This window comes from Tarenaya hassleriana, unplaced genomic scaffold, assembly GCF_000463585.1.
Source record: "Tarenaya hassleriana unplaced genomic scaffold, ASM46358v1 Cleome27, whole genome shotgun sequence".
NCBI lineage: Eukaryota > Viridiplantae > Streptophyta > Magnoliopsida > Brassicales > Cleomaceae > Tarenaya > Tarenaya hassleriana.
In genome coordinates this window covers 2,278,296-2,291,427 of record NW_010965946.1, presented here as the reverse complement: position 1 = coordinate 2,291,427, position 13,132 = coordinate 2,278,296, and the positions used below count along the sequence as shown (strand labels likewise).

General features: G+C 39.9%; 3 protein-coding genes and 1 pseudogene across 9 annotated transcripts in view; 2 read left to right on the top strand and 2 right to left on the bottom strand.

Moving 5' to 3' along the window:
* Positions 1 to 1,405: 1,405 nt before the first annotated feature.
* Positions 1,406 to 3,653, top strand: LOC104817579 (annotated as a pseudogene).
* A 918-nt stretch (positions 3,654 to 4,571) lies between these two features.
* Positions 4,572 to 7,357, bottom strand: LOC104817578 (50S ribosomal protein L1, chloroplastic-like). 2 transcript variants are annotated; one of them, XM_010546828.2, is made up of 7 exons: positions 6,875 to 7,340; positions 6,189 to 6,368; positions 6,049 to 6,103; positions 5,466 to 5,593; positions 5,247 to 5,330; positions 5,042 to 5,167; positions 4,572 to 4,951 (listed from the first exon to the last, which is right to left on the bottom strand). In XM_010546828.2, the coding sequence occupies exons 1-7, from the start codon at positions 7,190 to 7,192 to the stop codon at positions 4,811 to 4,813; spliced, it is 1,032 nt and encodes a 343-aa protein (XP_010545130.1). In that variant the 5' UTR covers positions 7,193 to 7,340; the 3' UTR covers positions 4,572 to 4,810. The 2 variants fall into 2 exon arrangements, with proteins under 2 accessions (XP_010545130.1, XP_010545131.1); XM_010546829.2 differs by lacking the exon at positions 4,572 to 4,951 and having other exon boundaries at positions 5,042 to 5,157; positions 6,875 to 7,357.
* A 274-nt stretch (positions 7,358 to 7,631) lies between these two features.
* Positions 7,632 to 12,771, bottom strand: LOC104817577 (DNA polymerase I). 6 transcript variants are annotated; one of them, XM_010546826.1, is made up of 16 exons: positions 12,665 to 12,771; positions 12,378 to 12,567; positions 12,042 to 12,276; positions 11,836 to 11,915; positions 11,603 to 11,641; positions 11,483 to 11,501; positions 10,638 to 10,688; positions 9,588 to 9,715; positions 9,426 to 9,494; positions 9,209 to 9,294; positions 8,680 to 8,789; positions 8,525 to 8,575; positions 8,387 to 8,445; positions 8,258 to 8,302; positions 8,084 to 8,158; positions 7,632 to 7,965 (listed from the first exon to the last, which is right to left on the bottom strand). In XM_010546826.1, exons 2-16 carry the CDS (start codon positions 12,510 to 12,512, stop codon positions 7,846 to 7,848), a joined length of 1,302 nt encoding a protein of 433 aa, XP_010545128.1. In that variant the 5' UTR covers positions 12,513 to 12,567; positions 12,665 to 12,771; the 3' UTR covers positions 7,632 to 7,845. The 6 variants fall into 6 exon arrangements, with proteins under 6 accessions (XP_010545128.1, XP_010545123.1, XP_010545124.1 ...); XM_010546821.1 differs by having other exon boundaries at positions 12,660 to 12,769; XM_010546822.2 differs by having other exon boundaries at positions 12,378 to 12,591; positions 12,665 to 12,765.
* A 165-nt stretch (positions 12,772 to 12,936) lies between these two features.
* LOC104817576 overlaps positions 12,937 to 13,132 on the top strand; it is a 1,343-nt gene continuing 1,147 nt past the window's right edge. The window contains exon 1 of the mRNA XM_010546820.2: positions 12,937 to 13,086. Within this exon, the coding sequence (XP_010545122.1) occupies positions 12,996 to 13,086 (91 nt within the window). The 5' untranslated portion in view covers positions 12,937 to 12,995. The remainder of the gene's footprint in view (positions 13,087 to 13,132) is intronic.

Genomic DNA, 13,132 nt, shown 5'->3' with positions numbered 1-13,132 from the left:
TTCCCTATCTCGTCCACCTGCAGTCATTATTGAATCCGAGTATGCAATATTCTTTTTATTGGAGAATCCTTTTGCTTACCCAATTTGTACGCCAAAACCAGAATTTTGTTCTCCCATTCGTGGTTTTCTACTGGGCCTATTCTGTTGTTGTCGTAGAATCTGTCAGTGAAATTTGAGGGTGATTACTTCCTTCTGCATATACACACCACGAGCCAATCTTCACCCACGCAGGCTTACAAGCAGGCCATCAATGGCCTGGATAAGGAGCTCGACTTTTTGAAGCGTTGGGCTTGAGCCCATTTGGCGGAGAAGAGGAAAACTTCTCTCCAACCGAGAGGTTCCCGGTTTATACGCTAAACCGGACGCTATTCGAAAACGGTGCGTTTTGGGCAAATAATCCAGCTCTCAGACGAGCTAAGCAAATGTGCAGAAACAGGAGAGCAAAAATACCACATGGGTTTCAAACATCAAGCCCAATGGACTTCCAAATGCAAAGACAGAGATTTCAATGCCTCAATAAGCGTTTGACTGGTCTTTGACATCAAAAAAGAAGGTTGTAATAACGAAACGGACATGTATTTGGTCCTAGCTAGTGGAACAAGAAAGACATAGATCTATCTATATTCAATACGCAATCAAAGGATTTCCCCCAACGAAGAATTCCCCCATACAAAGAAACTAGATTTCCAAGCTACTCCAGCGGGAGAGCCCGCAAAAGACCTGTTTCTAAGCACTGAGCCCTAGTGCTTGTAAGGTGCTAACTTTCCTGGCCCAAGGGCACTCGAAACATGCTCCAAAGACAGAAGTTGATCACTGCAAAAACTCTGGCAGCAGCGAGCCGGCGGCCCTCTAATTATTAGTCATGGTTCATCTATGCATGGTAAAACGGTATTCCATCTGACCATGCTGCTAATATACGGGTCTCTCTATTAACTAAAAGACTTCGCTCAGTTTGCTAACGTTATCACTTGTGTTGATGTGTGACTCAAGGTTGAAGCAATGTTTTTGGCCGTTTAAGTTGTTGCTTGTGGAAGTTATAAATGTGTAGTTATGTTGCAGTTTTATATTTGTGTTTAACTGTTGAATATGGGTTTTCCTTGACTCTTTAAACATATGTATTGATTAGCATGGAAAGTTATTGCAGAGAGAAAATGCACTCGTACCTTTGACCAAAAAAAAAATGCACTCGAGAGGAAATGAGAGTAGAATTAATGTATTGTGAGTGTGAATGCATTGCATTTGTCATGTACTAGTTTGTCATTTACTAGATTGTTCTCAGGAGTAGTATATATATATATATATATATGTGATCTTGTAGAATTTTGCAATACAAAAAAATATTCTTGACCATTGGCTTATATTCCCCCCTCTCTTCTCCACCCTTTTACACGCCTCTTACATTAGTATGTCTCTTACATCAGTCTCAATAGTTGCAATCTTCGTTGATGAATTGTTGAGTCAATTTGGTGCCGGGAATAAAATGAAGTAGCCTGTACTTATATATTCACAGCTGATTTGTCCATCTTAGTGCTACCATATGAAAATTGAACAAACGTAGTTAAGGGATGATTTTTTTTTAAACAGAGAAGCAGGGAATCACTGGTTTAGCCATTGGTGTTTATAGCATGAAGTTGGTGAACGTGCCATCTTGCATGTCGGCTGGGAACTGGGCTATGGGAAAGATGGAAGCTTTTCTTTCCAAATGTTCCTCCTATGGCAGACTTGATACGTTGAACTTATTGGATTTGATGGAGTTAATGAGGCAAGTCTTTCTAGCTATGACATCAAACAACATCAACATCAATATTGCTTTAGTCCCAAGTTTATTTGGGATCGACCAACATCAAACAAGTATTTATTTTTTAATGTCTTAACTTCAGAGCTGAACTTCTCCCGATTTTCCTGTTTGTGTTTTGGAGATGAATTATAAAGGGAAAGCCTCGTACTGATATGACTGTTGAAGAAAGCATTAGCGTAGCATACATAAGAAATATGGATGGAAATACTCTGTTTAAGGAGGATAAACTGGAGGCGGCAATGCAGTAGTATGAAATGGTTATAGTTGTACCGCAGTAGTATAAATTTAGTAAATAATTTTTATCAAATGATATTAAAAATTTAATTAAAACTATTAAATTTAAAAATTATTTACTAAATTTATAATAATTAAATAATAAATTTAAAATATAAATAATATCAATTTAATTTGTTTTTAAGTAAAAAAATAATTTTATTATAAAATTTATTAAAACTAATCATTATTAAACCTAAAAATTATACTATTATATTTTTTATTAAAATATAATACTAAAAAAATAATATCAAATCATAACACTAAACAAAATCATCACCAATATATATATATATATATTAATGTTTTATATAATTTCTAACAAAAATATTTTAGTTTTTTTGTCAAAACGCCGGATACCGCTACCAAAACGCAAGTTGGAAGCTGCGATTAGTAAACACAAGTTTGGTTACGGTTGCGGTTGGTTGCGGTTCAACCAATCACTTTTTCAATCGCTCGCAACCGCCGGAAATCGTAACCGGTCCGTTTGCGGATGACGGCGGTGCAACCAGTCGCCCCCAAAACCTGTTTGATGAGACTCCTTACATTTGTATTTTCCCTTTTTCATGGGTTATGGTTCCCTTCTCTCAGGCCATGTCATACATGGGCGATGATTTTATGTTTCAGTTGTACGGAAAGTATCGTGACATGGCTTTAGCGGTTAAAAACCCATGCCACCTTAACATGGCAGCTTGCCTCATCAAGCTGAAACGGTACAAAGAAGCAATAGGTCACTGCAATCTGGTGAGTCATTTGAACAATCTTTCAAGAATCACTTGGTGCTTGTTCTGGAATGTGTTGTCTATACTATGCTGTAATTTTGTTAGGCGTTAACAGAGGAAGAAAACAATCCGAAAGCATTGTTTAGAAGGGGGAAAGCAAGAGCAGAGCTCGGACAGACGGAATCAGCACGTGAAGATTTTGTGAAGGCACGAAAGGTTGTTCCGGATGACAAAGCAATCACGAGAGAACTGTGTGCACTTGCAGAACAGGAGAAAGCGCTGTATCAAAAACAGAAGCAAATATACAAAGGTATATTTGAAAGACATGAAGCGAAGGCAAAGAGGGGGAGTTGGGTGATCCTGTGATAATGTTTTAGTGACCGAAAACCCAGATTGTATTCCTCAACAAGTGAAATACAAAGTTTGAGAGCTATTCGAGAGTCTCCACTCTCCCATTTCCCACATTTTCTTCTCAAAACATTCGATGCCCTAAAACAAGAAATCCAGCAATATTATATAGACTCCTTCAACCTAACATGCTGATGTGGCATTTCTAAACCCCCATACCGAAAGCACAGAGGACATAAAATAACAAAAGAAAAATGTTAGCAAATATTCCCTTTGTCGGCCATTGCTGCAATAATTCTCTGCTCCATTTGGTTTTCCCCACCTAAGCTTCTTGAGGTTTTCCATCCTGTTGTGGCAGTGGTTCGTGCCTCTCTTCTATCGGCTCTTCGGATTGGAGAGTTAAAACCGAGTAAAGTTGAGATATGGTCAAGTAACTTGAGTGAAGAGTGGAAAAGTCTTTTGTTTTCATGTCAAAATAGTGGAACAGTAATGTCATTCTTCTCTCAAAAACTTTGAGGTAATAATCCAAGTTGACTCCTTTTCATACATGTCTTTCTTTCCATGACACAATGACATGGGAAGTGTTGGATAGTCCTTGGATAAAATGATGGTGGTGATCTCCACTCTCTCACGTGCACCGTGATGTAATTTGATGTAATAAGCCCTGAACATCTCACGATGATGTGCTAGTATGTGATTCTCAGAATTCTGACAGGAATAAAAGGCTATGTGGCTAACCAAGCATAAGAAATAAATCGGAACGTGGCACCAAAGATGAAGACAACACAACACAACAACAACAACAACAACAACAACAACAACATGGACTCATTACCAAATTCATTTAGAATCGGCCGCATGAATCCTTCTTTTCCATTCATTCGATCTCGAATTAACTCTTTCGGAATCTGCAACATTTCTAAAGCGTTTTTAATGACCTGCTCCCAAGTAAATCTAGGTCTACCTCTTCCTTTTCTTTGCACCCCTATACCTATACTCTTCATTTTTCTAATCGGTGCATCAATCGGCCTACGTTGTACATGGTCAAACCATCTTAAACACCCCTCTCGTACCTTCTCTTCGATACCTATTACTCCTATTTTCTTTCTAATAATCTCATTTCTAATTTTATACATCCTTGTGTGTCCGCACATCCATCTCAACATCCTAGCCGGTAGTATTTTTCTTTCAATCGTAGGGGAACCTTACGATTACAAAGAACCCCCGTGACTTGTCTCCATTTCATCCATCCCGCTTTTATTCTATGACTAACATCTTCGTCACAACCTCCATCCTTTTGAAAGATTGGGTCTTTGAGGTACTGATCCTCCTTGCAAGTGAACTCCCACATCACTAGAATGCTTGTCACTAAAGTCTCAATGCATGTACTCCGTCTTCGTTCTACTAAGCCTAAAAACTTTAGCTTCTAATGCACCAAAGATGAAGACATTAATAATAAATATACAATGAAATGAAGCAAATCGCCATACAAGAACTCTCCTAGGGCAAACAAAACCAGTCAGCGAATACAATCCCACATCCCAAAAATCTCCTTTCAGTGCCACCTTGAGGTAAGACTTTGCACGGTGTTTTCACCAATGCTCCCGCCAGAAACAAAGTGACAGCATCAGCACGTCATTTTTACATGCGGTTAGCTCTCGGCCTTTAATCAAGCGTTGTTGGCTGGGGGCTTGTAATCAAGCATCTCCCTCGTGTTCAACTTGATGGAAGGTCCCATGGATGAGCAAATGTGGGCACTTTTCCAGTACACTCCTTTTGCCCCCTTTGGCTTGTTTGTCTCCACCGATTTCTGCGTTGATCACAAGTCTTCTTTTAAATCTCATTAATGCAAGCAACAACAGACCAAACACATAACTGCGGTGAAGAAAGAATAGCGTACTACTGCTGCAAGAAAGTTTATGAGAAGGTCTTCCTCTGAGAAATCAACTTTCCCAAAGGGAATGTGAACAATCCCGGTTTTGTCAGCTCTGTATTCAACTTTACCCTTTTTGAACTCTTCTATAGCCTGTGATTACAAGAGGGACCTAAAATCAGGAGAGGTTGCACTATGGATGCGAGAAACACACCAGGATAGCAGGACTAACCTGAGGAATGTTTATTGTCACGGTACCAGCCTTGGGATTTGGCATAAGTCCTCTAGGACCAAGAATCTTTCCCAGGCCAGCAACCTGATGTCACCAGCAAGAAGATTAGGAACTCTCCTCAAGTTACAGTGACCTAGTCTGCTCTTATTTTGACAATGATGAAAACTAGTGATTGCTCAAACGCTTGTTGAGAACAAACCGAGGAGCGATATAACAAACCTTGACCATCATATCAGGGGATGCAATTAACTTGTCAAACTCCATGAACCCTCCTTTTATTTGTTCGATCAGATCATCACTACCAACAATATCTGCTCCTGCACTTTTTGCTTCATCGACCTTCTCACCTAAATTTCAACAAGGAAATAGTCTAACCAAAGAATAAGAGGCAATCATATGCCATAGACAACAGAAATCCAAGGAGATGTACTAACGTTCATATAGATTGCATCAATTCCCTTAGTGGAAAGGAGAAATGGGAAAAAAAAGGAAAGAGGTCAATTCAAACACAGCTTCCCAACTGAAGTACAAAAGAAGTCCAACCAAATTATAGAAAAGAAATATTTGTTACTAGAAACCAAGAAGCGGGACAATAACAGCAATAAAAGACGCAAATAGAAAGAAAAATGACAGTTTCTCTCGATATTGGCAGAATGGCAAGTTCACTTGTAACTAACATGAGTACCCTGACACCGTGGCATCATCCTAAAAAACATCTTAATACTCTCCAAGTAAAACAACTGGCTCTACAGACAAAAAGCTAACAATTAACAAACGTTAAAACATTTTGGGCACTAGATACCTTGTGCAAGAACAGCCACTTTAACGGCCTGCCCAGTTCCCTTAGGCAGATTCACCTATAAAAAGAGAGACATTGCATACGGCTCATATACCAAAGGACTATAAGCCATTCATGCTATATCCAACAATCTCGGAACTAACCGTTGCTCGCAGCTGCTGATCATTGTATTTTGGATCGATGTTGAGACGGAAATGCGCTTCTGCCGACTCCACAAACCTTGCATTACACATTTGTTTTAGCAAAGATATAGCTGTCTTCAGGTCATACTCTTTTTTCGTTTCCTTTAGCTTTTGGATTTCCAAAAACCTCTTAGACCTTGTCTGTCAAAGCCAGCCCGAAAAGCAAAGAATTTGAGATTGAAACCAGAGAAGTACCCTACTGATCGAATGATCGAGAGAGAAAGACTAAGTGACTGCTAGCAACCACACAAAGTCTAGTTAAGTTGAGTTCAGGCCAGTGAGGCCACTCAAGCAGTAAATCCCATAAAAGAAAAGGACCCTGAAACTATTACATCACAAATTCGACCCAGCAGACACATCTCTTTGAACACTAAAACATCCTGGAAGAAGATTATTTCAAAAAACTTAACTCGCTGATTAGTCTAAAGCCAATAATGAAAGCTCAGTTCTGAGTCTATAGAGGGCGAGCCGGTTGAGTTAAAATTGAGCAAAGGAGCACGAAAATCATCAAAACGCGGGGGTATATTTGTTCTAAGGTTTGTAGGAAAGACATTCATATACTTCACAATCAAGTAACGCAAGGAAAGAAGGGAAGATGGCGAAGCTAAAAACACAAGACAACCCGCACACGGAGATATAAAGTATACTCTATCTCTCTTGAGAGGCAAAGCGGCTTTCCCTTTCTTGGGCTTGGGCGGAGCGACGACGGCGGAGGCGGAGGCGGAGGCGTCACTCTCTTCCGCGTCGTCGGTGGAGACGTCAGCCTCGGAAGCCACGGCGGCAACAACGATGCGGAAGGATCTATGAGAAGCCAATCTCCGGCGGCTGAGAAGAAGAAGCGGGCGATGGAGGGAGGCGGTGAAGCTGTTGAAAGAGACAAGAGAGGGCGGGAGGAGGTCCTGCGAGTGAAGGGTGGGGGCGGCGTACGTTAGCATGAGGGAGGAGTGAGTGGCGCAGGAAGCCATGGTTGGAACTCTAAACCTAACAGCGCCGAAGAGCAATCGCGGTGTCTGTCTATCCACACTCGTGATGCCTCCGCCTGGATAAGAACCCCCTCGGTCGACAGTTTGAGACGTTATCCTCTGTGTGAGAGCGTACCATCGGAGCGGTCCTAATGCATCACGATTCGCGCATCGTGGCAGCTGGACAACCGTGAAAGTCTTTTGATATTTGAATTAATAGAAGCATACTCGTCCAAGTCTTTGCGTGGTCCTATTTGAGTTAGAGGTTACAGTCTCTTTGATTAATGGGATGCCAGAATCATCAAACATTTACAATAGCAATAATCTTGTATATATATGAAGGCATTTTCTCTTCCAAATGAGAACGACCTGCGCACTCCTTGGAAGTAATGTGGGTCTGGAAACGAGTTTTAAGCTTGAATTTGACATATTTTTTTTATGATAAAACAAAAATAAGGCCGTACAATTTATAAACGTCTGTCCATGAACCACAAACCAATCAACGCTTGGCCTTGACTTGTGCATGCCTTGGGGGCTTGCAACTCCAAAAAGGTGTTACATTTTGTTGCATGATCTTTTGAAGCATGTGAAACTTTCGTATTACGTTCATGTTTTCAGCTTACAAAAAAAACATTGAAAGAGACAATACATATATGTCACCGTGCCTCAAGTTTCTTCCACAGGTAGAAAGCTCTTCTGATTATCGGATCAGCCGAAAACCCTTCCGCGTACGCCCCAATAGCATTTAAGAGGCTTGTGAACTTCTCCCCATTGTCCTGTACACATTACCAATTACTTTTGTTTCATCATGACCTCTTGGTTTTCAGGGTTACTTAACTTCTCCTATTTCTACTTAATACTATAAAAATTTTCCACGTTCTTCATAATACAAACCTCCGGCTTACTAAAAGTAAGATCCCTGGTGTTAAACGGTACCATGTAGAGCGGCAGATCAGACCTTAATATTGCCTGCCACAAGTAATATCAGCAATGGCAATTGCAAAATCTACCATTCACTTTGTTGACAAGCCCTACCATGCAAACAGATGAATAAACTCAGAAAGATACCAGGTTTTTGCTTAAGATGGCCTGTCCAGCATTAGCTCTTAGGGCCTGCAAAGAAGTGCAAGAGCAAAATTTAACACCATTGATTTCACAGATGCACTCCATGAGTCCATGACATACCATTGTCCTTACCGCTTTGATTCTTTCTTCTTTGACTTCATCAATGGATTGCAACAGATTCTCCAATGTGCCTGACGATGAAATAAGATTATGCCATACGAATTGCCGGGTTTAATGAAATGAAAGAACATGCATGAGTGATTGACTTACCGAATCTAGTGATAAGCTCCACGGCATGGACATTCCCAATGCCATCAACTCCTGCATGCAAGACAAATGCATATCCACAGATGCAGCCGCAAATTAAAAAAAAATAGTGAACAGGGAAATTTCAGAAAAGGAGAGCTATCAAAGATAAGGGTAACCTGGGATATTATCAGATTTGTCACCAACAAGAGAGATGACATCCACAAACTGCGCAGGCTTTAGAGTCCCATACTTTTTAGCAAAATCCTCCATACCGAAAGACACCATCCTGAGCAGAGGAAGCAGTAGTATTTGCATCAGAGAAGAAAAACCTAGAACATAAGAAACCAACAGGGAATATCTGAAAGAACCTTCCTTTTACCAAATCAGTATCCTTGTCTAAAAAAATCATAAATGCCTTCAATGCCTACAAGTGTTTCCATAAAACACAGAACTTGTAGTGAAACAACTTACTTCTCAAAGATCCCTCAATGCAATTTATAAGACCTGAATTTCTAAAAACACAACACAAACACAGGCTAGATAGATAAATCCCCCTTCTCTACTGCCGTACTGCGAAAGACATCCTTCTGCTACATTTTTAAAAGTACCAAGCTTCTAACTCCAATAAATGAATAAGGTTAAGAGAACTCTGAATATAATGCAGTAGAAAATGATAGCAGACTACAAGTAGCCAAAAGTACTTACTCAAATCCGCGTGGTGCTATCCGAAGAAGACGCAAAGAGGGAGAAAGAATCTGAAAGAAATCTTTGTCAGGAGAGACAACTCGAACCTACAAGTAGCCAAAAAAACATAGCAGACTATTTATATTAAAAGAAACAAAAGACTGTTCAATCATCAAACTAGGCCCTGCTAGCTTAAGAAGCATTGAACACTTGTCGGATAGCTTAAGAGTATTTTTACTTTTAACCCAGCATCAACGCTCCTTACAGCCAAGGTTCCAATTACGTCATCAGCTTCTACACCCGGTACCTGTCCTTAAGGAAATTTCACCATTAGTTAGCCATTCATCACAAGGATTAAAAAACGTAACATGTGTGACTCTCTTTACCACTAGCAACTTACCTCTATAACCTTTATAGACATTGCTCTGATGGACGCTTTGAGATATTGGAGTCCCTGCACAACTGTATCAGGGGTAGGAGGACGATTGCTTTTGTATGCAGGGTAGAGCGTATGACGGAAGGTCAGGCCTTGGAAGTATTAAGGCATAGGAAACACATCAATGTCGATAAGATGACATAAGACTATTGTTTAAACTTTATACAGTACAAAAAACAGGGAAAATGAAGAAGCATATGAAGTTGGAGATGCACATATGTGGAAAGCCTACAATTCAGAGAAACCTATCACATCCAGCACTAGAAGAAATGGATGGTTGACAAATAACTCACAGGCAAAAATTATAACCACTAAGCAATGCAAGCTGATTGTCTCAAGCTCGTGTTGCTGTTACTAGACATTCCAGGCTGTAGTCTTACCAAGTTATACATATTTTTCTTTGTAAAAGAGTGCAAAATGTCAACTAGAAAAAAGAGTTCAAAAGAAGCAGACAGCTGCTCCAGCTTGGAGTTCTGACCCACCAGTGGTACGTATATCATATAAGAAATAACTCTGCATCCAAATGCAGGCCACCACAAAAGGAGGTAATCTAAGTTTAGCATCTACGACCACAATTTATACGTATATGTATATAATTCTTGAAAAGATCCAGGACCTTTCTAGTTAAGTGATATCTAACCATGAGCCATAAGGACAAAATACTGCAAGCAAACACCCACATCATTTTTGCATAGACAAGGAATACGTTTAGAGGCTTTACGTGTACTCAGAATGAGATCTTGGCAGAGAACCCATAGTATTCTACCAAAAGCTAGCCTTGAAAAGTAAGCCATGGCATTTGAAATGGGTTCTCCTTAGCATACAATAAATAACCAATTGAACTTGAAGCAGAAAATTTCAGAAGCAATGAACTGGAGGCTTCTGTTGCAAATCTGATGTTATCGTCAAGGATATAACATCCCTTACATACCTACCCGGTGTTTCCTGATACTTATCCACTGAGCTATCCAACATCTGCATCTAATGTGACTAATAACCTCCATAGGAGCTTACCTTTTCCAGAATGATATTTTGAGGGACTAGAAGTAGAGCCAAAAGGAAGTCCTGAAAAGAAAACGCTTTGTTTCGTCAAAAAAATGGTTTTCAGACGTACATGCCCACAGATTATGAGATATCTTGCCTCAAGGAAACCCGGCTTGCTAAAAGAAAAGACAGAAAATATATCCATTGTTATCATGTATTGGGGTAAAACTGTCTGGAGATCACTTAGCTTGGCAGTTGGCATACCATAAATAGTAAAGTGATGATCATCGTTATCTATTTACCAGATATGAAAATTACAACACAACAATTCACTAGTAGAACTTGACTACTGGGTGTGATAATAAGACTGCAGTGTAATGAAAGCCATACAAACCGACTGCTGAGCATAGTAATTTTTGAGGTGCTGTCCAACAGCTATATACTAAAAACGCGCGTTTAACAGCTTTAAACCAAAGAAGATGAACAGAATCCAATTGCAATTCATGGAAAGTCTTCCTGAATATCATTTATGCAAGCTAAGCATATTCATTTACAAGGATGGCTGAATACTACGGTAACAGAAAGCCTGCAGTGTATCTAGAAACAATCAATGTGAGGCATGCATTCATACACATGCAAGAGAAATCAAAAGTTAGAAAGGCACACTTAAAATAGAGCTAGGTAACAGGCTTAGTTATCATTTGGCTTTGGCATCTGACCCACAACGCTGAGATGGGTAACTACAAACACTACAAGTCATGGGAACAGAATGAATTTTGTCTACGACTGACACCACAGGAGATGACTAGACATCAACAATACTAAAAACAATTCTGGCTGACAATAAAACTAGTCTGCTTAACATTGCAACTCACCATCATGGTCGAACACCACCTGTGCGGGAACAGATAACTAAGTCAGCAAGGGCAACTCAACATAAAGCAGTAAAGAAAACAAAATAAAAGAACCTCAGAAAAAATGGTAATGAACCATACCGCCACATGGGAGGGGACAAATTCCAGAACATCAATTATCTGCAAATAAGAAGAAAGGGTGTTCGAGGAAAGAACTGGGATATTAAAGCTCAAACAGAAAAACTGAAAAAGAAATACAGGCACTAAGTTGAAAAAGAAAATTCACTTCTGCAATCATTCATCTGCAAACTTCTGGGAACTAATAATGTAAATTAACAATACAACTCAATACAACATATATAATTTTCACTTACGAGGGATAAGGCAGAAAATATTGTTAAAACCCAGTCCCCATTTCCATCAGCATGAGTAAGATGACCACGATGCAATCTCGCTACATTTGACCCAAACATCAACAAGAGTGAGAAGCGAGGAAGAAAGTATACTTGTGCATCTAGACTGAAAGTTTGACATTTGGGTGAAGACTGAAGAGGCACTTATGTACGGATGGGATGCATACCTAGAAGCTTATAGTAAGCCCTGTAAATGATGGATGTCCCATCAATAAGCATCACCCTACCATTTGAAGGATCAACACTACTTGGTGCTCTTTCTTCTGGCTTGAGATATTGCATAGACTCCAGCACATCATTCCCGCTTTTTGAAGAAATTGTTATACTGACATTACTCGCGGTCGCGGCATGGGAGAATCCAGAAACACCTGAATCCAAGTTACAGGTGGAACTGCGATAGTACTGAAATACAAATCTGGGTATCAACATGATAATACTGGACGAACCCATGGACTAAATACGTGTCATAACGAAAGCGGAATACGTGACAAGGAAACCGTCACCTTTGAGGTTTGTGGAACAGAAGGATGGATCAGACAGCAGTTGTTACGGCCCAATATGAAAAAACCTCTCCGAGAAGAATAGAGACTTCTCCATACGAAGTGGGAGTAGGGTTTCAAAGACAGATGCAACGCCATCAACTCATAGAAAAGGCTTCCCGACGAATACTTTGGTCATTTCCGAGAGGTGAAACTGAGCTTTTCGAGAAATCCAATCCTTAAACGGGAAAAAATAACAGGACAGGTGAACTGGGAATTCTAAGGCAGACATGATTCCGAACGTACCGTACTTTTTGGCCTGAGTCTCTCGGCTGCTCCGAGTTCCTTCTCTCCGCCAAATTCACAATAGGTTTTCTCAGACTACAATCCTGCTCGGTAAAAAAAAAAAAGAAAGAAAGAAAAGGAAATGTGCCTAAACTTTGTGTATAATAATAGCGTCCAAAAATAAAAATCTTTTTTAAAATTTTGATATATCCTTTAAAAAGCAAAAGCCCAACATATATATACCCATATTAAAGCCCAAATGATGATGAGTATATATACGCCCAAAAAAAGGTAAAACAAAGAGAGCCAAACCCTAGAAGAGAAGAGAAACCGTAGGGGGAGAAGAGATCGAGAGAGATGACGCAAAAGAGTAATCTGTTCAAGGGTCAACAGAAGAGGAAGGCTATTCCTCCCAATCGACACGGAAAAACTTCTCAAACCCGCAAAGGTACAACGCTTGATTCCGCTCCTCTATTATCTCAGCTCTCAAGAAC